This window comes from Nylanderia fulva, unplaced genomic scaffold, assembly GCF_048542155.1.
Source record: "Nylanderia fulva isolate GAGA-0341 unplaced genomic scaffold, ASM4854215v1 Scaffold13, whole genome shotgun sequence".
Classification (NCBI taxonomy): Eukaryota; Metazoa; Arthropoda; class Insecta; order Hymenoptera; family Formicidae; genus Nylanderia; species Nylanderia fulva.
Genome location: NW_028189518.1, coordinates 2651987 through 2676839, shown reverse-complemented (window position 1 = coordinate 2676839; position 24853 = coordinate 2651987). Strand labels below are relative to the sequence as shown.

The 24853-nt window shown below is 36.0% G+C and overlaps 1 protein-coding gene and 1 long non-coding RNA gene across 2 annotated transcripts in view; one reads left to right on the top strand and one right to left on the bottom strand.

Moving 5' to 3' along the window:
• The window catches only part of LOC114932457 (uncharacterized), a 73583-nt gene that overhangs the window by 8595 nt on the left and 40135 nt on the right, over nt 1-24853 (top strand). Inside the window, exon 3 of the long non-coding RNA XR_014924053.1 lies at nt 13931-14010. This is a non-coding gene — a long non-coding RNA (uncharacterized LOC114932457). The remainder of the gene's footprint in view (nt 1-13930; nt 14011-24853) is intronic.
• LOC114932451 (uncharacterized) lies at nt 527-22800 on the bottom strand. Its single transcript, XM_029304654.2, has 10 exons — nt 22467-22800; nt 11480-11821; nt 10733-11125; nt 8287-10136; nt 7652-7907; nt 6767-7462; nt 5733-6209; nt 4508-4942; nt 3409-4008; nt 527-3068 (listed from the first exon to the last, which is right to left on the bottom strand). Exons 1-10 carry the CDS (start codon nt 22467-22469, stop codon nt 1608-1610), a joined length of 6513 nt encoding a protein of 2170 aa, XP_029160487.2. The 5' UTR covers nt 22470-22800; the 3' UTR covers nt 527-1607.

Genomic DNA, 24853 nt, shown 5'->3' with positions numbered 1-24853 from the left:
CTCCTCGCTACCCGCACCCACCCTCGTTTATTACCCTCCTGACGTCTCAACGCTGCTCACCCGCCGCCGCCTACGTGGCTTACCCATGCAACATAGTCATCTACTCGCACGATGACGACGTACGGTTGAGACCCCTCCACGAGCATCCCCTACTATGTTGGAAGGCGCCGAAATGCCGCCCCTCCGTGACGTGGCACCATCTGCACGAGTTGGGGTTGTACTTTACCGATCGATGGAGACGTGTGTGTAAGGGTGGGTTTTGCCAAGCGACGCGAGGGATAAAAGCTAACGTGGACGTGGAGGAAAAGTTACTAGGATGCGCGACCGCGCGCAGATCTTCAAACTAGTTTCTATTTATAAACTCGCTCGAAATTATTGTCGAGATATATTTGTATCCATTTGGAAGCAATTTACATAAGACCTTCGCAAAAATCTCTCTCTTGAATAAATAAAGGGAGATCTATCTCGAGAGGATTAAAATACATTTCGTTGCGAGAAGGATGTGAAATCAAGTCGGAGCGGACGATTTTCTTGCATTCTCGCGTCTTTATTAAAATACTCGTTATTCAAATACTTACACGCTTAACTTACACGAGTGTGTGTAATTAAATTAAATAGACTTAACTCTCTATATTTTTTTTCAACGATACGATGGACGATTACTCGTTCGAGTCGAGCTTTCGCGCTTCGATCTCGCTGGAAGGACGCTCGGCGTCCTTTTTATAAACACGCGTCGCGACGAACGATCGATTTGCGCCAACGACGCGGAATTTCCTTTCCAGAAGGGGAAGTCCCTTTTCACGGCTGATATCATGTTGGTATTTCGCCTTTAACCCCGACATATAACACGTAATTTGTTGCGACATCTTGAACGATGCCGGAGCTCCTAGCAATAAAATATCTTCTCTCAAATGAAGCTGAAGAACATTGATTATTCTCTATATGTTTTTGTACGACGCATAAAACAAGTCAGTCGTGTGATCAATTCATATTATGTTATCGAGCTGAATCTTCATTCACGACCGATATTTTTAATAAAATATTATTTTTTGCGATATAAATATTCATTTATATAAATTTGAATGCGTAAATAATGGAATTGTTTTGATAGAAAATGATGATAATTATTTGTATTGCATGAGAGAATATGCAGAATGCAAAATAATACGAAAACTTAACTATAATTTCGCAGATTAAAATGAATATAGCGTTTGAAAATTCATAAGTGCGATATATATCGATCAATAAATAAAAATAATTTGAAAATACATCAATTAACACTTTTCTCGCCGGTTATATTTTTATTTTTCTTGTTTTTTACACTATTTTTTTTATAGATTTTATGTTTTATGTAAGAATAAACAACATATATATTTCTAAACATATTGATATTAAAACATTATTAAATTATTTCAGACATTATTCGATTTATCTTGCTGTATTTTGCAGCAACAATAGACATCTAATAAAGATAGATGGCCATTCTAGAAATTGTCTTTCATCACATTATTATATATTTTCTATAATAACCGAACAGAAAAGTGCTAAAGATGACTTTGCGATTAATTGAATCGGCGTCTCTGACGTCGCATCACATCGAATTTTTCTCATCTTTCCATAACGTCGTCCATCTTGGGTTTCGTCATCACGCATCGACCTCTATAGCAAATCTCCGTCATGTGAGACACCTTCGTGGTAGTTGAGGTTCTGAGAACCTTGCCTAGCATGGTCTGGTCTGCCCTAATCACCGTGCCTGTAGCTCGTCTAATCGATGCTGTTTTCGTGGTCGACGTGGAAGGCTCTGTTATTATCTCTTCGAACGATACCGCCGTATTCGTGGTCGTGTCTGGGATCAATGTGGTTGTTTCGAAAATAACATTCTTCTTCGTCGTCGTCGTCGTCGTCGTCTCGGTGATACCTTGGCTTTCTTCGGGATTAGTCGCGTACTCTTCAATATTGATACGCTGCGTTGTAAAAATGTCTCGCGAAGAGTCGGTCGTGCCGATTATTTGATCTGCTTTTTCAGGAGTTTCGTGTTTAGCTTCGACCACTTTCGCTATTTCTTCTACTTCTTCCTGATTCTCGGCATTCTTCATGCTGTCAAAGATGGCCTTTACATAATCGGAGATTGTTTTCACGTTGGGATCACTCTCGTTTCGGGGTATGGGCGTTGTCAATTGCAGTTTCAACGTAGATTGCGATTGGTCGGGGGTTAACGGGTATCTTACTTCGCTCCACTTAGTTCTGTGATTCTTCGGATGCGCGTTATTTTTTTCGAGATTTTCGTCATGCTTCTTCAACGTCATTATATGCTGCTTCCCTTTATTGATGGCACTCAATTTCCGTATCTCTTCCTTCGTAGCCGAAGAGTCGGTCAATTCCGCTATGGTATCTTCAATTTCCTTGGAAATTTCTGATCTATCCGGATTGTTCGATGACAAATTATCATTTGGACTGGATATTTCGACATTCTCCAAATTATTCTGCTCACTTTGATCTTCAGAATTCTTGTCCCAATATTCTCCGAAATTTGCTTCCTCTTGCACTTTAGTTTCTTCCTGTAACAAGCGAGCAGTTTCCTCAGACGGTGTCGTTTCTTCAGTATTGTTTTTCCATCCGGTTAAACTTTTATTCGGCATCGTAACGCGTTCTTCATCAGTATTTGATGTCAACGTTGCGCTACTCTGCGTGTAGTCTTCCTTCAAAGTTGTCATATCACCACTATCTGAAATTACATAAGGTGTCGTCATCGGCGTTGTTATCGTCCAATCGGATGTATCCGTGATTGATGTAACGCGCGTCGGAATGGAGACCTCGTCATTCTTCAGCATCTCTTCCAAAAAGTTCTGCAGCAGAGATTTCCGCGTCGTTTCTGCGGCAATCGTCGTGGTTGCAATAACGGTAGTAGGTTGAACTTCAGTGGTGAACTTCGATTCACGGATCGCGTTAGGCTTGTATTGATCTTGAACCAGGTTGTTCACTGCGGAGTTGAAATGTTGCGATTCGGCACTGACAAAATCATCTTTATTCACGGGCCTTACCCGCACACGGACTCTTCTTCTTCGAGTCTGAAAGATCAATTTTCAATTTATTTTTTATTACTTCTGGCATATATCACACAAAAGAAGTCATCGTAATGTATAATTTTAATTGCAATATTTTATAATAAATTTTTCATCATTTATATTTTAGCCTGAGAATCAAAAGATTCGAAATATTTTGATATCTACATAATTTAGATTTTTTATTTATTTATATATTAAATTGTTATATAATTTATATAAAATCAGAGAAAATATAATTAATTTTGAACTAGTAGATAAAGTAACATTACGTGTCACATAAATATATATTATTTTATTAATGACAAAGTATTAAAAAATCAATGTTTTAGATATAATATTTTACCTTTCTCGTAAGAGGGTCGACCATTTTTTTCATCTTCATGTCCTCGTCTGCCTGTTCCATAACGTTATCTTCCTTATCTTTCATCTGCGCTTCGACTAATGTTTCCTTATCGCTTCGGGTTCGATCTTGAAGTATTGTCGTCGTTGTAGCCGTCGTGGCATTCAATTTCTCCGTTAGATCCTGCGCATTCGTCTTCATTCCGAAAACAGCGCTATCCATCATTGCGTCCGTGTTGCCGGCGAGGTTTGGCGATTTCTGGTCGGAGGAAACGACCACCGTTACTCCCGAAGCCACTTCCGGCTGGGCCGTAATAATCTCGGGCGCTTTTTCGTTTTCATGATCGTCGCGAATCCGTTCCTTCTTCGACTCGTCAGCAACGCGATTCGAGGCGAAGCTCGGCTGGAACGACGTCTTTGACAGCTTCGTGGACCATTGACTCTCGGCGCCGTAAATGTCACCGCTGGATTGCTCGCGATTCGAATGACTGTACTTGCTTGATGAAATTATTCGGCTAGCCAATTGAGTCTGATCGTATTCCTCCCGTTGTGACACCTGCTCCGGTCGATTGCCGAAGTTTAGAATAAGTTCCTGAGGTGGATACTGGAAAAATACGCGCGCGTGTTACATTTCTGCGCTCCAGAAAAAAAAGTTTAGAGTAAATCGCATCTTTTAGAAAAATATTGAAGGAAAAGTTCGCTATTTAAAATATAGTATACAGCAAGAGAATTTTCTCTTAGATTCACCCTAAAAATTATGGTAATCAAGGATAATATAATAAGTTTCTCTGATTAATATTTACAACAATAAAAAATATTAATACATACGTAATAAAATTAATCAAACATATTTTATATCTTATTGTGATAGATATTAATATTTTTATTATGGTAAATATTAATCAGAGAAATTCTTATAAAATTTTTCCAATACCATATTGTCATATTACTATGATTTTCATGATAAATTTAAAAAAAAAATTCTCTCTATGTACGATAAATTTTCATATTATAAATTTTGAATTAAAAAAAGAAACTAATTGCAATTCTTTTTATTAGTATGAACTTTTTTCAAGCGAGCTATGATTAAAGAATTTACTTACGTTTTCGCTATTCTCCTCGTAGAATGGTGTCGGTCGATTCTGATTCGGCACGTTGAATTGCGGCACGTCGAAATTGTCATCGTAGAGAGGCTGCCTTGTCATCGGCAGTTGTTGCGGGGTTATTCGAGGATAGTTCTCGTCCAACGGCAATTCGTTGCTTGCCTCGGATTCCGTGTTCGGACGTTTCTTTACCGGACGACGGATTCTTCCTCGTATTCTCGTCTGTTTCGGTTCATCCGGCCTGGTTTTTGGTTTCACCGTATATACGGTATCATCCGGGATCGTCGTTGCAACAGGTACAGTTTCTGTCGTTGTCGTGAATATTTTAGTGGTTGGATGACGGGTCGAAATCTGATTGTATTTCGGACGATTTTTCAAAACGTGAGTCGGACTCGATTCCACCGCCGTTTCGTCGTTGGATATTATATGCTGTATCTGCGATGGGTTTATTCGCATTTATTAATGCTTTCTGTGTAATATAGGACGTTGAAGGGAAGATTGATGGAGTATTTCATACGAAAGTTTCATAGTACGCTTAGTGAAAAGTGACTTTTGCGTAATATTGAAAACATTGAAAAATTTTAGGTGATTGTCGAGAAAGAGATTGATGGGTTACACACAATCTCACTACAAAATATTTGAAGAGATGTAATTTTGAAAAAAAGGAAAAAAATTAAAAAATTTTATACATGTTTTTTTAATAAAAACTAGAACAGATTATCTCTTAAACTTAAACCGATAATTAATAGATGACAAAATTTTGATAGAATATGATTAATCATAAAAATGTATGTTTCATTAATTGTGTATATATAATACATTATTACAAATTGTAATAGAAATCCGTAAAAAAATTAACTATATCTTGTTTAATACGTGAGAATTTTACCACGGTTGATTAAAATATATTAAAAGAATGAGTGCTTGTTCCTTGGAAATTACGATTTAAAATTATAATTTATGTCATAAAGACAAACAAAGATACAGAAAGACATTGTGGAACATGAGATAGTTTTTTATAATATTTTGTGGGAAAAAGCTATTTTGTTTTTCGGTCAAAAGTTCTACTACTGACGAGTAAAGCAAATATTCTGTGTAATTAGAACAGGATCTGATTAAAATAATGACAGTTCCTTGAAACTTGAACTTAAAAATGGTTAGACGTTAAAATTGATTTGTGTACCTAAAATTACACATTTCTGTTCTACATGCAAAACGTACATACCTCGGATAAAGCGGGTCTATATGTAACTGGAGTTTGGAATCTGCTGTCCACCGGATGCACCGGATGCACCGGTTGCACCGGCCGGAAGCTCGGCGGCCTTATAAATCCGTAATCGAGGTCTTCTTCCTCAGCGCGGGCGGTTGTGCTGGTTGTCGTCGTCGACGGTGTAGTGGTTGCGACCAACCTCTGCTGCTGAGCGGCGTGTATCTTTATATATTCGTTACCCTCGGTCTGCACCTGCGAGCCATGATTCTGCGGACGAGCGCGCGTCTTCGTCCTCGATCCATCGCGATTTCGATTACTCGAGCCGCGACTGGAATCGTGATTTACGACGGTGAAACGAACGTACTCATCCTGAGGACCCCGGGGTCGCGTTTGAATCGCGGAATCCTGTTGAGGGCGACCACCTCCTAGGCGACCTCGAACTCGCTGGCGTATTATTACGGGTGCCGGAGTGGTCGTGGTGGTCGTAGCGATCTTAAATCAAAAACAATTAATTACACTTAAATGTTATATGAAAAAATATTATTAATATTTTAAGATTATTATTAGAAAAATAGCATATATATAGAAAAATGCATATGCGTGCTTTATAGCAATATTATATATTATTTCTATATAGCATCTTATTTTTTTATATACAGTACCTTCCACAAGTTTGGAAACATTTTACATTTTACAGTTAAATAATCGCATTGCAACGATTTGTGCAGATTTTTTGTATGAACATATCGTAAGATATTTAAATGATAATATAAAAATGTCATTTAAATATCTTGTGATTTATTCATACAAAAAATCTATGTAGATCGCCGCTATGTGATTGTTTAACTGTAAAATGTAAGGTGTTTCCAAACTTGTGGAGGGTATTATATGTCAATGATGGAATTTTTAAAATGTAAGATTTCATATAAGTAATTATTATTTATCTTCTGCAAAATATTTCAATGAAATACCTCTGATTGAATTGAAACATTCGCGCACAAAACATCTGGTATTAATAATATCAATTAATAATCTCAATTAATACGTACTTCGATAATCGTTGCTTCTGTAGAGGGAGTTTGCAGCTCGTAGTCTTCTTGCTTATTGCTCTGTTGAAGCGGAATAAAAATAGGCGTCGCGTTCGGATCGATTTCGATCTTGCTGTCGTCGACGTTGTGGAAAGAATTCTGTCCGCCGATGTTATAATCCGGCTGAGTTTGCGCCACGTTGACTTCGTAAATCGGGGAATATCGATGTCCCTCGCCGGGTCTGACTCGCGGGTCTTCCGTAATGGCCAGATTGTAGTTGGCATTCTCCTGATAACGCGAATATTCTTTGTGCCTCTGAGGAATATTTCTCTGGTCTGGCGATGAATTCTCGTTTGCAACTTGATAATTGAATCCGTTTACTGGAGCCTGCTCGAGTCTCGGTTGTTCGAAGGCAACATTCTGATCGTACGTGGCATCTTGAGGACGATTTTGCGGGTAATTTTGACTTTTCGAGTAATCGTCGGACATTAAGGGCACGCTGTGCTGTATCTCTCTCAATGGCGGGTAATTCTCGGTTTGTGTGGGAGTGGTCGACGGGTAATTCTCACGGGTATAATCGCTTATCTCCGACGAAGAAGTTTCCTTTTGATGGAGATTAGAGGCGAATCCGCTCGTTCGTGAATACGTGTTGGGAGGTGCAGTGTTTTGCGAATCGCTTTGCATTGGATAATTCTCGTAGCTGACCGCTTGATGAGTCTGAAATTAAAATTTGAATTAAATTATTTATTTATCAAATATTGTCTGTTAAATTTATAAAATTTGAAAGATAATATTTTATCAATTTAATTAAGATAATATTCATGTATTGACGAAAACTTTGCGTTTTCCATTTTTAAGATTTAAAGGCAAAAAAGAGAAAGAGATTAAAGATTTCGTCAATCGTACCGATTGAGAATTTGCTCTATCTCGATTTCTGTATTTCTGCGTTCTGGGCGTTGGTCTTCTGTGTTCTATCGCGTTATATTTCTGCGTGGTCTCTGGTATTTTTCCCTTTGTGGGCTCGTAAGAGGTTTCCTGATATTCTTCCGTAGTAGTGGAAAATCTAGATTTAGATCTGTTGTACGATGGTCTTCGGGGTCTATCGGTTTTGTTACTAGGTGTCTGAGGTGTCGTTTTGGGTCTCGTGGGGACGGTTCTGCCTCTGTGCAAAGATGATCAAATATACTTCCAATCATTAACGTCACATTGAAATTTATGATAAAATACAAAAATTTTTATTGATGCTATACAGACGTTTTATTTCTATTTTAGATGACATAAAACAGAGTTTTACGTGGAATTTTTATATGAGAAAATTTTATCTTTGATGATATCATCCATAGAACTTTAATCTATAAATACAAGAACAATAAATGTATGCAACAAAACTTGAATAATTTAAGTAAAGAAAAAAATAGGCGAAACGAGTTAAAAAATTGTTATATACAAAAAAACTTTAAATTAATAAAATTATAATACTTATTTCACGTTACATATACATATATATACACACACACATATATTTGAATATGCATGCTTACCTTCCTCGGGGCCTGTATGTCGTGGAACTTAGACGAGCAGTTGTTGTCGTTAATGGCGTGGTTGTAGTTGGCGGTGGGGTCGAAATGATGGAAAGATTCTCCTCTTGCTTATCCAACAATGAGTTCACTAAGCCCGGCAGATGCGGGGATATTGGCGGTAATTCCGCTGGTAAATTGTATTGCGTTGGTCCAACCGGCGCTCTGACGTCATTGGCATTGTACGAATCATCCAGATTAGCCTGGGAGTGATATTGTTCGGCAGTAGTATATTTCTGCGCCTCTATTTGCTGCTGCGCAAACTCTTGATTGATGAGCGCCAATTGATGAGTCGTCAGATCCTGTTTATTTGCGGAGGGATCATGCGGACTCGGCGTTCCGTCCTGAAAACTCGGCGTGTTGGAATAGGATACCTCCTGTCTATAGCTATCGGTCGTATCGAATTTCGGAGGTTGAGTGATCGATTTGGACTCTTGCTCGTAGTAAGACTGCTTCGGCTTCGCCTTCGTCGTCGATTGTTCACCGAAATACGACATGCTGATCACGGAGTTTGGCTTGTTATCGTAATACTGTCTGAATCTAAATCTGGAACCTGATGAAGGCGATTCGTACTTCGCACTGCTGTGTTCCGGGGAAAAGTTTGGAACGGTCGAGGATTCTTCGGACGCAGTACTAGCGATGGATCCGCTTTGCTCGGCGTTGTTGTAAGAATTCGACTCGATCGACGTCGGGCTAGAATTCTGTTCGTCCACCTGTGTATTTGATTCCGAGGACGTTTCCGATAACGTGTTGACGACGACCGAGCCGATATGAGGCGCAGGGAACGGGATCTTGGCATAACCCGCTGGCGGATCGAAGCTCAACGGAGCCACGAAGAAAGGTAGTTTGTCGACCTTGCGCTCCACCCTGTTGTGATCGATCGACGACAGATAGGGAAGATCGAACTTGGCGTAACCGTAAGGAGGATCCAGATTCGTCGGACCCACGAAGACCTGCGGAGCACTCGGGCCGACGTTGTCGAGGACAGCGATGGTTTTCGCGTCCTTCAAGATCTTGAGAACATCGGTGACTTTGACGGATTCCAGCTCGGAATTGTCCATATAAACGGAGAGTGGAGGCTGATTAGGCGACGGCGTGGTCGTGACTTCGCGATGATTCGGTTGTTCCTGGTACTGATTGACACGTTGACGTGGTCTGTTACGGAGCTTCTTGGGTCTGGTGCCGTCCGCCGTCGCGAGATGTTGACGCTGCGGTTGTTCGCGGATTAGAGCTTGAGCGTTAAGCTGAAGACCGGTGCCTTCCAGGATTCTCTGCTGTTCCAGTTGCTTCTGTCTCTCCTCACGCTCTCTGATTTCTTCCTCACGGCGTTTCTCCTCCTTGGCTCGGAGTTCAGCGAGTCGTCGTCGCTCGAGCTCCTCCTGCCTCTGCTTTTCTCTCGCTTCGCGGATTCGTTCTAATTCTCGTTGCTTCGCCGCTTCCTCCAATTTTTCCAGCTCCTTCTGCTTCTTCTCGGCTTCCTTCTGCCGCAACAGTTCCTGCTCTCTCTGAAGAGCCTCCTGTTGCAATCGCGTCTTACGCTCGAGTGCCTTCTGCTCCTCGTTCAATCTGTTGAATTCTTTTATGCGCTCCTCCTTCAGGAATTGCGCCTTCTCTTCGTGCTCTTGTTGAATCTGCTGCAACACCTGGCGCGTGTAGGTTTCTTGATCGGGAGAGAGCGAAGTTTGTTCGACGTTTCTTTGGCTCTCTTGTTGTTGGTGATACTGTTGGCGAATGGGATATGGCTTTCTTCCGCGGCCCCTTTTTAGTTGGCCTGTTTGCGCCAAAGTTTCTGCCGGAACATACACCAGTTGAACCTACGAGATATTACAATTAAAACATTTAGGTATGCATCTAATCTTTGATAGATTAGAAAATTAATATTGAATTTAATGAATTACATGCTTAGCTATTTCTTAGTATAATAGTATTCTTGTATATTATTATTTAATGATGTCATAAATATTAATTTAATTTAAATTAATATTTTTTGTGTTATATTTACGTCATCGCGTAATGATTATATTAAAATTGTATACAATCTATTAGGTGTATAAATAAAAATATGTAATTATATGTATGGTTTAAAAGTCAAAATTAAGATTTTATCTACTTATTTTTTTACTAAATTTTAAAATATTTGATAAAATTAATTACTATTAGATCCAATAGATTCAATTTTTATTCAACAACAAGAAATTAGATCAATTTATCGCCTCGATTCCTGCTTTGCTCGGTTAATGTGCGCATTTTATAATTCATGCACGCTCTAATTCTGTTTGATCCGATGATACTGATAATATTGTAGAAATATATAAATAGAAATCGGTCAATGGAACTTGTTAAATCATACGGTTGCAAAGAGAGCGAATTATTGTTGATTTTATTCATTTGATTTCATTCTTGTACAAACCTCCTCTTCTTCATCGCTTTCGCTCAAAGGAGATTGCGATAATCCTGGATTCGGTCGACCTTTCAGATGTTTTCCGTGAGGTCTTTGATTTTCTTGTTTTGTGAAAGCATGAGGTCTTTCTCGCGTGTCATCGTGTTCAGCATGTTGCAGTACCACTTGACCCTGAGGAGGCAAGTTTGATAGTTCTTGATTATCATTCAGATTCTGATGGACTTGTCCCGGTCTTCGATGATGAAGGAAATTTTGTGCGGAATACACCGGCGGAAGAGCTTCCGAGGATGGATGTGGCGGGACTAAAACTTGTTGTGCTAATTCGGGTGTCGTTTGCAAATTGCCGGAATTCAGTGGCAGCCCTTGCTTCTCGTCTTCGGTGCCAGGCACAAACGTCTGGGACTATAAACGAAAATAAAATTAAAGGAAAATCGACTGACATTCTCTATACAAATTTTTAAACCGTCGTTAAATTTAATCAATAATCCGCAAAAAATACGTAATGAGGAAATCTTCATTAGCTTTATTATCTTTCAATTGTTTCTCGTATCAAAAGCTCTTGCTTAATATTTGTTTTTGCTGTACAAATATAGTTAAAATGTCATATATATTTTATATATATATATTATAAAAAAATAGACTAAATTAATTTCTCAATATTAGTGAAGAGTAATTTATAAAAAAAGGGAGAGAAATGAAATGATATCACGTCTTTATATAATAATTGTTGATATAATCGAAGTCTCGGTATTTTACCTGAAGAAGTTGCTGCTGAGCTTTGAGATGCTGTTGCAACAGTAGGAGCTTTTGAATACTCTCCTGCGTCTTTTGCAGCTGAATCAATTGTTGTTGGTACTGGTGTTGAAGGGCGGGCGGTAACGCGAGTGATTGGATCGGATTCGGTAGATGATGCGTGTTACTGGCTACAAGGTTGTTCCCTGCATTCTGTGGTAGTTGAACAGCCCTTGGATCGGCCAGGGGGATCCATTCGCTATTGGAGACTTGTCGTGACCATCGCTCGGCCGCACTTCCCTCGAATTTGCCTAACAACGTTAGGATGACGAACACGGCGGCTGGTGCGAAGCACCTCCGCACAATCTAAAATCAACGTTATCGATTAATTGATCGTGGACGTTAAGCAATTAATTCCACCGACGGCGCATACGCTATATTGACAGCGTAAAATTGCTTTGATTGACTTTTCACGATAAATCTAGGTCAACATCGACATCATTTCGTTTGGCGTAATTCGTATTTTAAAAATAAACCACTTGTGTGTTACAAGTGTGTTATAGATGCAATTTTGAATGCAAGTTGAACCGTCTATTTTAAAATACACAGTGCATAGAATTATAAATTGAATTCCGTCACAAATTATATTGAAATGTTAGATCGTTTAATATATAGATTTTAATAGCCGAAAATGTTAAGTATTTTTCTGTGCTTATGGACGATAATGAAGAAGTCCTCTCGGGGGATGAGTGTCGTGTCATTTTATGCATCAAAGAATAGAACAATGATGCTTTAGAGAGCAACAGTCAAAATGTGGCAACGGTGTTTGTGCGGTAAATAACAAGAAACTAACCGCAGTCTCACCGCGTCTATAATAATACAAATGAGTGAGCGAAGTACATTGTATTTATCAAAGAGCGATGAGATGGCCACGACTTGGTTTTAATGGAATTTGCGGTTTTATGATACGACAAAGTTGCGATAAAAGAGCCAACGCTATTAATTACTTCCGATATTATTGCTCCTTAAACCTTTCATAAACTCCTGATGCAATTAAAAATCTTATAATAAATGATTTCCTCTTGCGGAAATAATTTCTTTCTACGGAATTTTTAGATCGTCAGTTATCATTGACGATTAGATAAGAATATTTAAATTGCATGTCTAAAATAATAAACACGTAATTATCTATTAGAAACAGTATTTTGTGTGTGTGTGTGTGTGTGTGTGTGTGTGTGTGTGTGTTAATATCAATACAGATGCAATTTTCATTTAATATTTTTTTCTTATGTCATAAAATTTCATTGTAAAACATTTTATTATGAAACAAATTATATTGATAAAATCTAATTATTATGATAGGATTACATTCTCTATTTAATTAGAAAATTATATAAATTTAATTAAAATACTTGTGTGTATATGTATATATTACGTAAATATTTCCCACATACATATCACAACAGGCAGACGAGTAATTATAAATTATAAATATTGATAATTATAAATTATTAAAAAAAGAAAAATTGTTACGTTCCTTTGCAATACTGTTCGAAATATTATATATATATATATATATTTCTATATAACTTAAATAATAATAAAGAAAAATTAAATATTACTTATATATATTTATACATAACAAATAGATAAAATATTTTTACTTTTCTAGTATATATATATATATATATATATATATATATATATAGAAAATGTTCACAATGTGAGACGTTTTCGATTTCTGACGCAATTCACGATTGACTTGTGCCACGTATATCGAAAACATTATCGATCGATCATTCATCTTCAATAGAGATGCAAGTGACATATATTGTTACATCGAAACAATATACAGCGGTTTACAATTGTTCCGATATCTGCTATCGATACAATTTTCCGTTTCGCTTCTATTTGATTTATCGCAACGCGACTTTGCACACTGCCATTGCATTAATATTCTTTCTCGTGAAATTTTTGCCAAGAAAGTCGTTAGACGACGAAATAAATCGACAACAAGCGTATCCCGTAATATACTTATGATCGCTCCATCACGATGTCCGGTTTTCAATCGATTTGTGAATTACAAATAAATAATATCAAACTAAATTACAGTTAAAATGATAGTTGTAAGCACATCATCAGTCATTAGTCATTAGATACATTTGCGTGTCGAATTATAGAGACAACTTTCACTAAAGTTGTCGCTTTCGTCTATTTATATATTTGCGCGATTTATATGCTAATATATTAAGAAAAGTCGTTATAGTGATATGATTTATTAGATATAGATAATTAAATTAATAGGTCTAAATTGTTATTAATTCTCTCAGAATGAAAATAAATAAAATCGAAGATTTCTATTAGAAAACACGGCAAGGCTTCATTTGCTTCCTATATACGACCTTAATTAGCTTATTTATAACAATATATTTTCAATCTTGTTTCTAATGTTATATATTACGATATATTTTTCAGGAAATATCTCTAGGCGGTATCTCAGGCAACATGGTGCTCCAGTGAATGTAGTCGACCTTCTAATTATGGATACGGAAAATGTATGTATATACGTCACTGCTGTCTGCTTAATTTTACATCCTCGAGCACATCGGTGAAAAATGTCATCTCATGTAAGTAACACGTAACAAGATTTTTACAGCTTTTTCTTTTTTATTATTGGAGCTTTTACGGCGTCATAAGCAGGATGTCATTAACGCGATTATTATAATGACGAGGGCCGAATTACTCTATTATTTCTATCACGACTTCCTTTGATAATCGATGTCGTCATCGTTGCAATTATCATTCAAAGCTGGTATCGTTGTTGTGCGTTGCCTGCGAATCGAGAAAATTCTGGAGTGTAACGGAGCTAACGAACTGTGAATCGTATCAAATAGTATACGATTTCTAATAAATGCTTTGAAAACTCTTTACCGGATCTTACGAGATCATAAGTTACGAAGCTTATACGAAAATTGATGGATTACACGAGCAGTTATGTTAGAAAGCAAACGCATAACGAAAAAAGGAATAAATAATATCTGTCAAATGAAATCGGAATGCATACTAAATCTATCTATATTCAAATTAAAATGCTTTTTTTTATCGTAAATTAAAAATACTTGAAAAATACTATAGAATTTTCATGAAAAGTGAATTTTTATACTTGCTATTATATAAGTAAAAAATTTATGTGCAAATTACATTTTAAATTAAAAAATATGATCGAAAAATGGGCTTAAGAAATATTATGTAATAATTCAGTTGAGTTATCTATCCATGTGTGCGTCAATGAATTGCAAAAATATTCGACATTTATGTGCGTATCGAATTTATTTTAATAGGCGTTTGAATAACGTAAAATCAATATCTCACAATCTTGAAAAAAAAAGTTTCGAGATATTATCTTATTTCGATACTATCGATGCAATTAATACGTATACCTACATAATGATATCATCGTTCTCGATGATATCATCCATGGGGTGTATGTAAGCGATATGAAGAATTGGCGAGAATTTCCTGAATTACGGCGATTTTCGAAAGAACGCGTCAGCTTTGCGTGCCACTGACATGATTTTGATTACGAGCCGCGATGCATACACACGAGGCGCAATGCAATTTTCATTACGGAAGATTGCGTGTCGGATACGGCGCGCGATTTTTCTGCTTTCTTCGCGATTCTTTCCAGGCGCATTCCGACCGGTCGTTTTAGAAACGAATCCATCGAGTGTAAAATAACGATGCTATTCGCGTAGACAAGGGTGTTCCTCGTCGAAAAGAAAAGAAATCGATCCCGTCCCAGGAACGTCCGTTCGCGCGCATACTGCACGTAGCGGAAATTCCGACAGAGAATTAGAATTTGATCGATCGATGTTTTTCGGAAGCGACGACAAATTTATTTTTTCAAAAAAAAAAAAAAATATACTTGTAATATTTTTTTTACAAGCACACGCTGATAATGTGTTTGTGTGCAATCATTGCAGTTTGTCAATCGATGTATGCTATGACATTATATTAGGTAAGTACACTCTTCAAGTTTCATTAGTATAATATTTTACTTTTAATATTGAGAAATTACGATAACTTCTTCATTACGTGGTATTTTTTTTGCTCGACGTTAAAATATCAACAATCGTCTAAAAATACATGTCTGAAAAAAAGGGAGCTCTATCTCGAGAAATTTCTCGAGAGACATTTTTCCAAGCATACATGTTGAAAATATGGGGTGATGATGGTAGCATAATATCGCAATTCCATTTTCAATCCTAGCCGATAGCTTCCCACGCGCTCCGGGACTGAAAACTGAAGCGATCTGAAAGAAATGACTTTCTCTCGACGGAGGAGCGCGTAAAGCATGAGGCGATATATATACCTCGGTCTCGTTTGAGCTTCGCTCGTAGCATCGCCCAGCCAATTCCACCGGTAATGTGTACAATTATCAATCGTTCGTGTTCGTTGCATGCCGGATCCGGGGACGGCGTTAAAAAGGAGGTCGAACACCTTTCTCTCAACGCACAAGGAGAAGCTAGCTCGTATCTTCGGAAAAAGGCGCGGTCTCGATATCATCACTTTGGTCCGACATAATGTTGCTTCTGATACGTTCAGAGAAAGAAAGAACTTCGCGATAAAGTCAAATTACGTTGCTACAAATGTTTATTTTTAAAGTTCTTTAAAAATATGTATGGCGTGAAAAAACTGTCTGATAGAAAATAATTAATATATTACGTCGAAGGACTCTCTGAGTAATCGATTGAAAATTCCAGTTGATACCGTCACTTGGGAAATTTAAAATATCGGTTTATCAATTTTAAAGAATATATTTTTTTGCTTGTAGGCTAGTCGACGGTAATATCCTGGAATATTAATTTCATTTTAATATAATACTATGAATCTTAATGGTATATCTATATTTATTTTTAATTTTATCTCGAAAGTAATTAGATTTAAAAAAAGTGGTCGAATTATTTTATTTGTGAAAAGGAGATTAGAAAGACCGACAATCTTTCCATTTGTACATCCGGGTGTGTGTTTTTGTTCAATTATTACCTAAGTTCTGGAAGCCTCGAAAGCGACATATAGTAACTTAAACGTGAATGTGCGTAATCAGATCGAATGTACCGTAAAAATGCCATATTCGCGGCCTTCGGAATTTCACGCTCTACTTATACGTTTACACTATTCTCTACTTGCTTGCAAACTTTCGTTTCTTGGGTTTCGAGAGGGTTGCGCGTCTAAAAGAAATACTAGTGAATGATAAAGTTTGGAGTGTTTCTTCGAGATAATCTTTACACGCGAACTCAGAAATAGCACTATACTTCGCGATTATATCTCTCGCAACCGTAACTTATTGGAAAATATATTTCTTTATGCATGAGCGCGTTACATTCCATGCAAAGAAAATTAAATGAATAATTTTTAACTTGGAGCGTAAAATGAAGAAAAATTTAAATAGTACAATTTAATAAATCTGTATTTTTATGAATCAATTTTTTAAAACAAAAGATTTTTGTGAAAATTTAATTTATAAAAGTCTAATTTTTCTTCGAATTAATTAACTTCCTCGCGAGTATAATAAAAAAATTGTAACTTATTAAAGTGTGAGAGTTAAATGCAGAAATGAAATTATGAATAGCTTAGAAAATTAAATTCTTGTCTATATAGAAGAAAACATTATAAAAGCTTGAATATTTAAGAAAATTAATGTCTGTTACTCTGACATGGCGTTTCTCTCTTTCTCTTTCTCTTCTTTTCTCTTTTTAAAAACATGCTAAATCACAACATTGTTCAATCTTATTAGAATTTCTACAGGCTATTGTTCTTTCCGCATGTAACCAGCTAGCAGTAAATTTATCTGATGAAGAGTCAGATGCAATATGCAAAGGCAACAAATAAGGCGATTGTTTTCTTTGGGAAAACCGATATCCCTGGACATCCGCGTATGTATATGGCTTCATTTTCTCTACGGTTGAACAATTATGCATTCAGTGCCGACACTTTCTTATACGTTTATACCTCTAAGAAATACAGATTCATCGTTTTATTTCATTGATGAATAAACAAAAGATTTTTCTCAGATAAAAGAAAAAAGAATTTATCTACTCGAGCAGTCTCCATCTTGGGGGAATTATCGACAGGTTTCACAGACTCGATTCGATCGGATCGCTCGACGTCTCGCCGGTGTTCCACTTTTATTGTCGCCGACTTTCTTTACGGTACTCCACCTTTACTTTCGCCTTCGAACCTTTTTTCGGCTCCCACTTCGGGCGCGTTGCACCGAGATTCATTCGCAACGGTTGTTGACTATCGCGGAAGATCGCTTACTCGGTGCGACTTCCTAGCATAAAAAGAAAATAAATAGCAACCCTGCCGGAAATGAAGGGAACGAGTTACGCCCAACGGAAGAAGCACGTCGCATAATGTGAGATTTACTTAGTCTAAAAGAAGACAAGGATCTTTTATCTGATTGCACGGAGTATAAATTCTGGAATGAATTCTTTCGAAGACCTTATATTATTTCGTTCGAACAAATTCTGAAATTCTGTCATTAATTCGAATATTATAATTAGGAGAGATTACGTCGCCGAGACGCATCGCGCTCGGATAATGACATCGCGAGCTTGTTGAGCAGGATGCGCGATCGTGGAGATTCGCATGGAGGACGATTGCGGAATTAATCGCACGTGAATCGCGATTGCGTGAGTATCGTTCGCACGCTTTTACATTATACGATGATGATTGACGCGGCATATGGAAGAGGGCATAGGGAAGTATCATGACGTAACTTTAACTTCGGCAATGGATCTTCTCTCAGTATCTTTGTAACGTTTGTTTGAAGAAGAATTAGAGGTAAGCTGTAGCTTATTCGAGGATTATGTACATTTGAGAAATTTCATCTCTGCGCACGCTAAATGATTTATATTATATTTGATTTATTATAAAAATAAAATAATGAAAAAAATAAAATAAATATCATGACGTAACTTTAACTTCGGCAATGGATCATCTCTCAGTATCTTTGTAACGTTTGTTTGAAGAAGAATTAGAGGTAAGCTGCAGCTTATTCGAGAAATATGTACATTTGAGAAATTTTTCATCTCTGCGCACGCTAAATGATTTATATATATTTGATTTATTATAAAAATAAAATAATGAAAAAAATAAAATAAATATTTCTGATTTCTCTCGTAATAAGAATATTTGTTAAAATAGAATTTAATAAAGTTATATTGTGTGTATTACATAAAGCATTAAATTGAAGTTTGTTTCCTGAATGAATATCTGTCTGCAAAGAATTTTTTGTCTTTTTCTGCGACACGTTAAATAATTTATATATATGATTTATTATAAAAATAAAATAATAAAAAAATAAAATAAATATTTTAGATTTCTCTCGTAATAAGAATATTTGTTAAAATAGAATTTAATAAAGTTATATTGTGTATTACATAAATCATTAAATTGAAGTTTGTTTCCTGAATACCTGTCTGCAAAGAATTTTTTTCTTTTTTTTCCGCGACACCAAATGAGACTTGGTCGGTGGGTGTCAGCAGCGTGACGCGCAACTTGATCGCGGCAAAACGTAATTAGAGTAGTAGAGATCGCAGATTTTTCCTAGTTTCATTTCGCTCGCGCGAGAGCGGCACGCGATGGAAGTATTAACAAGCCGGAGGCGGGGATTCCTTTTCTTCACCCGGTTACGTGCCACTTAATGTTAGACTTTTGTCAGCAAAGACTTCCGCCTACGGCTGACCTTTCAGCGTAGGAAGAGATCTTTTCTCTATCCAGCGCATCATACCCCGTTTCGCGAAACTTTAAAAATACTTGTGGAACTTTACCAGCTTTACTTGGTACTTTGGTACCTTACATTACATTATATTAATAAAGCCTCGTCCTAGAGCCTTTTTTTCTTCTATGTGTCATTAACTGCTTAGAAAACCTTAACATTATTAAAATATCTTAGAATTATGATTATATTAATTATTATCCTGACATGACTTAAAGTATAAAATTAAATTTCTCAGAAATTTCTGACATAAAATGTATTTAACTGCAGATATACACTGAACATATTATTATATATATATATATTAACAAAACAAAATAATTGAATTTTATATTCGAGAACTACTATACGTTAAAAATTATTCTAAATAAATATGTTCGATTTGAAACGATGCGACAACGAATTCTCTTAAGATCAAATATGGATATTTAATTAATTATCATTAATTAAACATACAAACGTAATTGGATTCCACGGTATCATGCACACATAATAGATTTCATGCAAAACATGAAATGAGCCCAATTTAGATAAATAAAGCCATTTGACCTAATTGCGCATAAACATAGGCGTAGAGTTGAATTTCATGCTAATTTAAGGAATACAAAATCAAATAATTATTATCGAATTATTATAATATAGGTGCAGAGAGAATATATCTCTGCACAATTAAATATGGATATTTCGGTCCGCCTGTTGGGTTAGATAAATCTCATGCAGCATAATAAATGCATGCGAATTTATATACCTCGGGCATTAAATTACGCGATCGGTTGAATCGAACGCAAACTCGGATTTTATTCGACCACGTAGAAACGACCCGGGAGAAAGGAACCGCACGTATGTAGCCACCTTCTCTCAGCGGAAAATCGAATAATAGACAAAAGTCGCGGGCTCAGTTCGCCGACAGGCACGAAATACGGGTCAGTGTGTGAACAGCCTCTTCGCTCCTTATGTCGCAATTCAGAAGGTCGGCGACCGTCCTCCTATCTCGATCTTCTCCATTTTTTTTTCTCTCTCGATGACGAACAAATATGATGTGCAAACATCTTCATTTTTCTCAATTTGCCAGTCACTACTAGTCAATTCTTATGAATTATTAGTCGCACAAAAAGTAATCACAGACGTGCTTCAGCAAATATATATATACAAATTTATTTATAATATATATATATATTTTTTTTCAGAACGAGACGGTGAAAAAATTTCAAAAAAATTCACATAATTCTACGTTGCATTGTAGAACAATATATTAAAATTACATGAGGCTGGCTGCCTTTTCTTGAAGCACCTGAACCTCTTTAATAGAAAAGCTATAAAAACTTGAAGAATAAATTTTTAATATGAATTACAAAAGATGGTTGTATATTGAAAATGATGAATTTTATATAATAATTTTTATAAATTAATTTAGGATCTTAGAGACTGTTTCTTTCTCTCTTTCTTTTTCTATGTGTTGGAACTTTTTATCTTTATATAAATGATAGTTAATCGAAGTTATACAATCTATCCTAACAATCTTTGCAAGAAACGAAGTTCTAATATACTGGAAACGTGCTTTCCTAACGAAAGGCGTCGACGATCATTATCGATACGTGCAAAATGATATTTCATGTAAGAAGTCGCTACTACTTTCTCTTTCCGTTTTTCGTGTAATGGATTTGGTCCTTAATGCTTCTATTCGCTTTGAAATTCTAATTAAAATTTAATATGGCTTTCAAGGCACTTTTGTGCCCATTGTACAACTTTATTTCACAGTACGAAATTCTCTCATTCTCTGTAAATAATAAATTCTGCGTTTAAGCATGAAAAGCATGAATATAGGCTACAGTCGTAATGATTACTACGCGGAAAAAGAATTGTAAATTACATACGACATACTACGACCCAATTATAGATGATTGACCAGAATAACAACTTATATATCTTTATATGCCTAAGTTTTAAACAAAAAAATGGAGCGTTTCATTAATATTATCTACAAAAAAAATACTTTATTACCTATGTATAGAGAAATGTTTTCAGATCTCAAACATTATCGCACGCTGTTAAATACTCGATGAAGTATTTCTTAAGTTGTTTAATAGTCGTAAATTATGTACTGAGAAATTTTACAGTATCGACATACAAAGCGTAAATTAGAAAGCGTAGTAACGCGGGAGACGCATCGACACACTGGTCTATTTTACAATTATCTTGCGTCCGAGATAAAGGAATGCAATAATCGACGATATATTCTCACTGTTTCGAATTACTTACGCACCTTGAAAGAGATTCTGTGCGTTTATTAAACTTATTAAACATTTTTTTCAGATGATATACATGTTTTCTTGAATAAACGTGATGAAATAATTTTTAGATAAACTTACGCACAATTATACGAATTTATAAAAAGAAGTTATTTATTGTTAGTATATCAATTTATTATTTTTTTTCTTAATAATAAAATTTATTAAATGTTAAAAGTATAATAATATCAATTAAAAGATTTAAATCATGTGCGCTGTACATGAAAGGTAATAGATATATTCACTGTAATTAATAGCAATAATCTATTCGAAGCTTCTTATAGTTGCACGTTTTAGTCTTTTAGCTCGACTGAGTGTCGAGAAGAAACGTGACTTTCTACTATTGATAATATTTACGTTTCTGTTAATGGAAGGCTAAAGAAGACTTCGACTTCGAACGCGAGTCATTCATACAAGTTTACACAGCACTAAAATATTATTTTTTCTCAATTTTTCTTATACTTAGATATAGCAATTTATTTCGCTACGAAAGATAAATAATAAAAGTTAATATTAAAGCTTATTTTATTACATATTTTGTATATTTTATACGTTATATATGAAGTGAAGAAAAATAATTAATCACCATTTTTATTCGGCTGTATTTTAGAAAAATTTTCATGAAGCTGATCGTTTCAAGCAATAATTCATTGACATTTCTTCTAAGCAAAATGGTCGAATTATTATGAACCAACCCATATGAAAATTCATTCGCCAAAGTGAAATATGTCGCGTAATATATTCTAATTTCCCAATACATCTACACACTCCCACATATATAATTTTTCAAACTATTCTACGTCCACTATTCGACTTTACCGTCGATTAAAGTCAGGCGCATAAATTATCTATGCTAATAGCCGCGAATGTAGGACTCGAAGATTTTGAACGCAGGCTTTCACGCGCGGTCTACCGCAACCCCGACGATATCCCAACTCACCATTGTGCAGGGTGTGCTGTACTTCCGCACTGGGTCACCGCAGCACCACCCTCGACCTACTGCCCGTTTCCTCTCTCGCGCCCTTTCCTCCCTCTTTCGCTTGCGAACTCGGAACGATTGCCGCTTTGTTTACTGATCGCGTCCTTTGCACTCGCTCACATCGCACCACTGGCACATTTTTCCCGCGCCGATCTCGGACTTAAATCGGGCCCGATTCTCTCCCGTCACCACTCGTACAGATCTATCTCCGTTTGTTCTCCGCGTGCTTGGAGCGAAAACGTCAACGAGCGCGTGTGCTTTTTTTTTTCGTCGACACTGTAGTACACGTGCGGTCTTAGGAACACGAGCAGTTTGAACGGGCTGTCCCAGAATGGACAGGCTATATAGATATCCCCTCCAGAAGGAGAACTCTGCGGATACCACCGGCGAACCATGATCCAGGAGAAAGCCTCTCTTTCGATTGGTCCCATGGTACCGCTGCACGCTGGATATTATTCGAAAAAATTTATTTCAGGCAGCTTAGATAATTATCTTCTCTGTTTTCTGTATCAGAATTATTTATTTATTAATAAATATTTAATTATATTTGTTTAATTAATAATATACAAATTTATTTTTAATAAATTTTAAATATATTATATTTGTTCATTTTTTTCTCATATATAAATATTTTATATATTTTAATTAATATTAGTTATTATTTTTATTAATGATTAATAATAAATTTATAATTATTTATTTATATTTATTAATTTTTTAAATTATATATATATATATATATATATATATAATAAATATTAGAAAAAACTATGTTCAAATAATAAAAGCATGTTTTGATTTTATTATTTTATTTTTCTTCGAGCTATAAGATAAAAGCTTTGTTGTGTAAAAAAATGCATCACTTTTTTTATTAGACCCAATCATTTTTCAATTGCGTTCCGTGACATTTATCACACTTGTTCTGATTTCTTTCGCATAGGATCCGATTGCAATATGTCGTGTATGAAACTCGAAGTATATTTTCTATCAGACACACCGACACTGCAACGTATCTATTATTATAGACTGATCGAATTGATCTAATTTCATCAATTTTTCTATCTATGTATTATATATTGATATAAAATTTTGATATATCTCTTTTAGTCTGCTCTAATAAATATACTTTAAAGAAAATGATGCGCACAAAATATTAAACTCATTTGAGACGACAGAGAAGATTTAATCTTGCAATTTTGATTTTTCTAAATATTTCCTATACTCTATTAAGACATATCGGATCATGTGTAGAATTTTATTAGAAATTCTATCGTGACTTATGAATAGATTTAGACTAGATTTTCTGAGAGAGCCTTAGCTCGCAAGGCGAACGAGAGAAGTGAGAGGCGAACGCGAGAGGTGTGCGCGTGTTACTCGTTCTTATGCAACATCTGATTGGAATCGTGAGTCGGTCAGTTCGTTAAGTTTTACGGAAATATACGCCGTTTCGATCCTCTCGCCCATATAGGAAGGAAATCGGCCGAACATCGGAATTAAGAAATCAGCCGCAACATCGTACATCGTTATAGTCCTTTCATCCGATCCTGCTGCTGGCTCTCTCGGGATATTGCATCCGATATTTCGCCGATGTTTGAATAGAAGTTCGCTCGAGGAAATACGCACGGCTCTCCGTGTAACTTTCGTAATTCTCTGCGCGAACATCGGTTTCTTACTCCGCCTTCCGGCGCTTCAGCCGAAACTCAAATTCGTTAATGGCAAAGCAATGTAAATGGTTCGCATTATTCATGCCGCATTCATTCATCACTAACCGGATTGACATTGATAATTTAGAAATATCTTGGTGTGTCATACTTCCGCCAAACTTTTCTGCCCAATGAATTCTGAATTTTTTGTGCTTTTTATTGATACGTTTATTGAAATCGAGCCTCTTTTATGTTACATGATTTTAGTGCGTTGCATAATATATTTCATTATTATTATTATATATATATATATATATATTAATTCTTTTTAACTTTCCAAAATTTTATACTGATATTTCTCTCTCCTTCTCTCTCTTTAATTTTCAAGTCAGAAATTTGAACTTGATAATTCAATAGAAATCAAATTCCAGACTGCGCAATACCAGAACCTCAAAATCACATATCCTTCCAAGAATATGTATTTAAATATAATAACATCTCACGTAATATGAAGATGCTTTAGGTCTTTTGTCGTACGAAATTTCTCGTATATTGTCTCTGAAATTTATTTCTGGAATTTTTATATAAAGATATTTTTATCGCAAAGGCGTAGCGCTCTTTGGAAACTTATCGTTTTAATGTCCTTTTGAATGGCGAGAAATAAGGACGAGCAAGAGAGGTAGAAGGACGAGGCGAATTGAATGA

Excerpts from the sequence above, each read along its gene's own strand:
- LOC114932451 (XM_029304654.2), bottom strand. Across the intron at positions 10,137-10,732 it reads AAAGCGATGAAGAAGAGGAG|GTTCAACTGGTGTATGTTCC; the intron begins GTTTGTACAAGA and ends AATATCTCGTAG. Across the intron at positions 3,069-3,408 it reads TCGACCCTCTTACGAGAAAG|ACTCGAAGAAGAAGAGTCCG; the intron begins GTAAAATATTAT and ends TTGATCTTTCAG.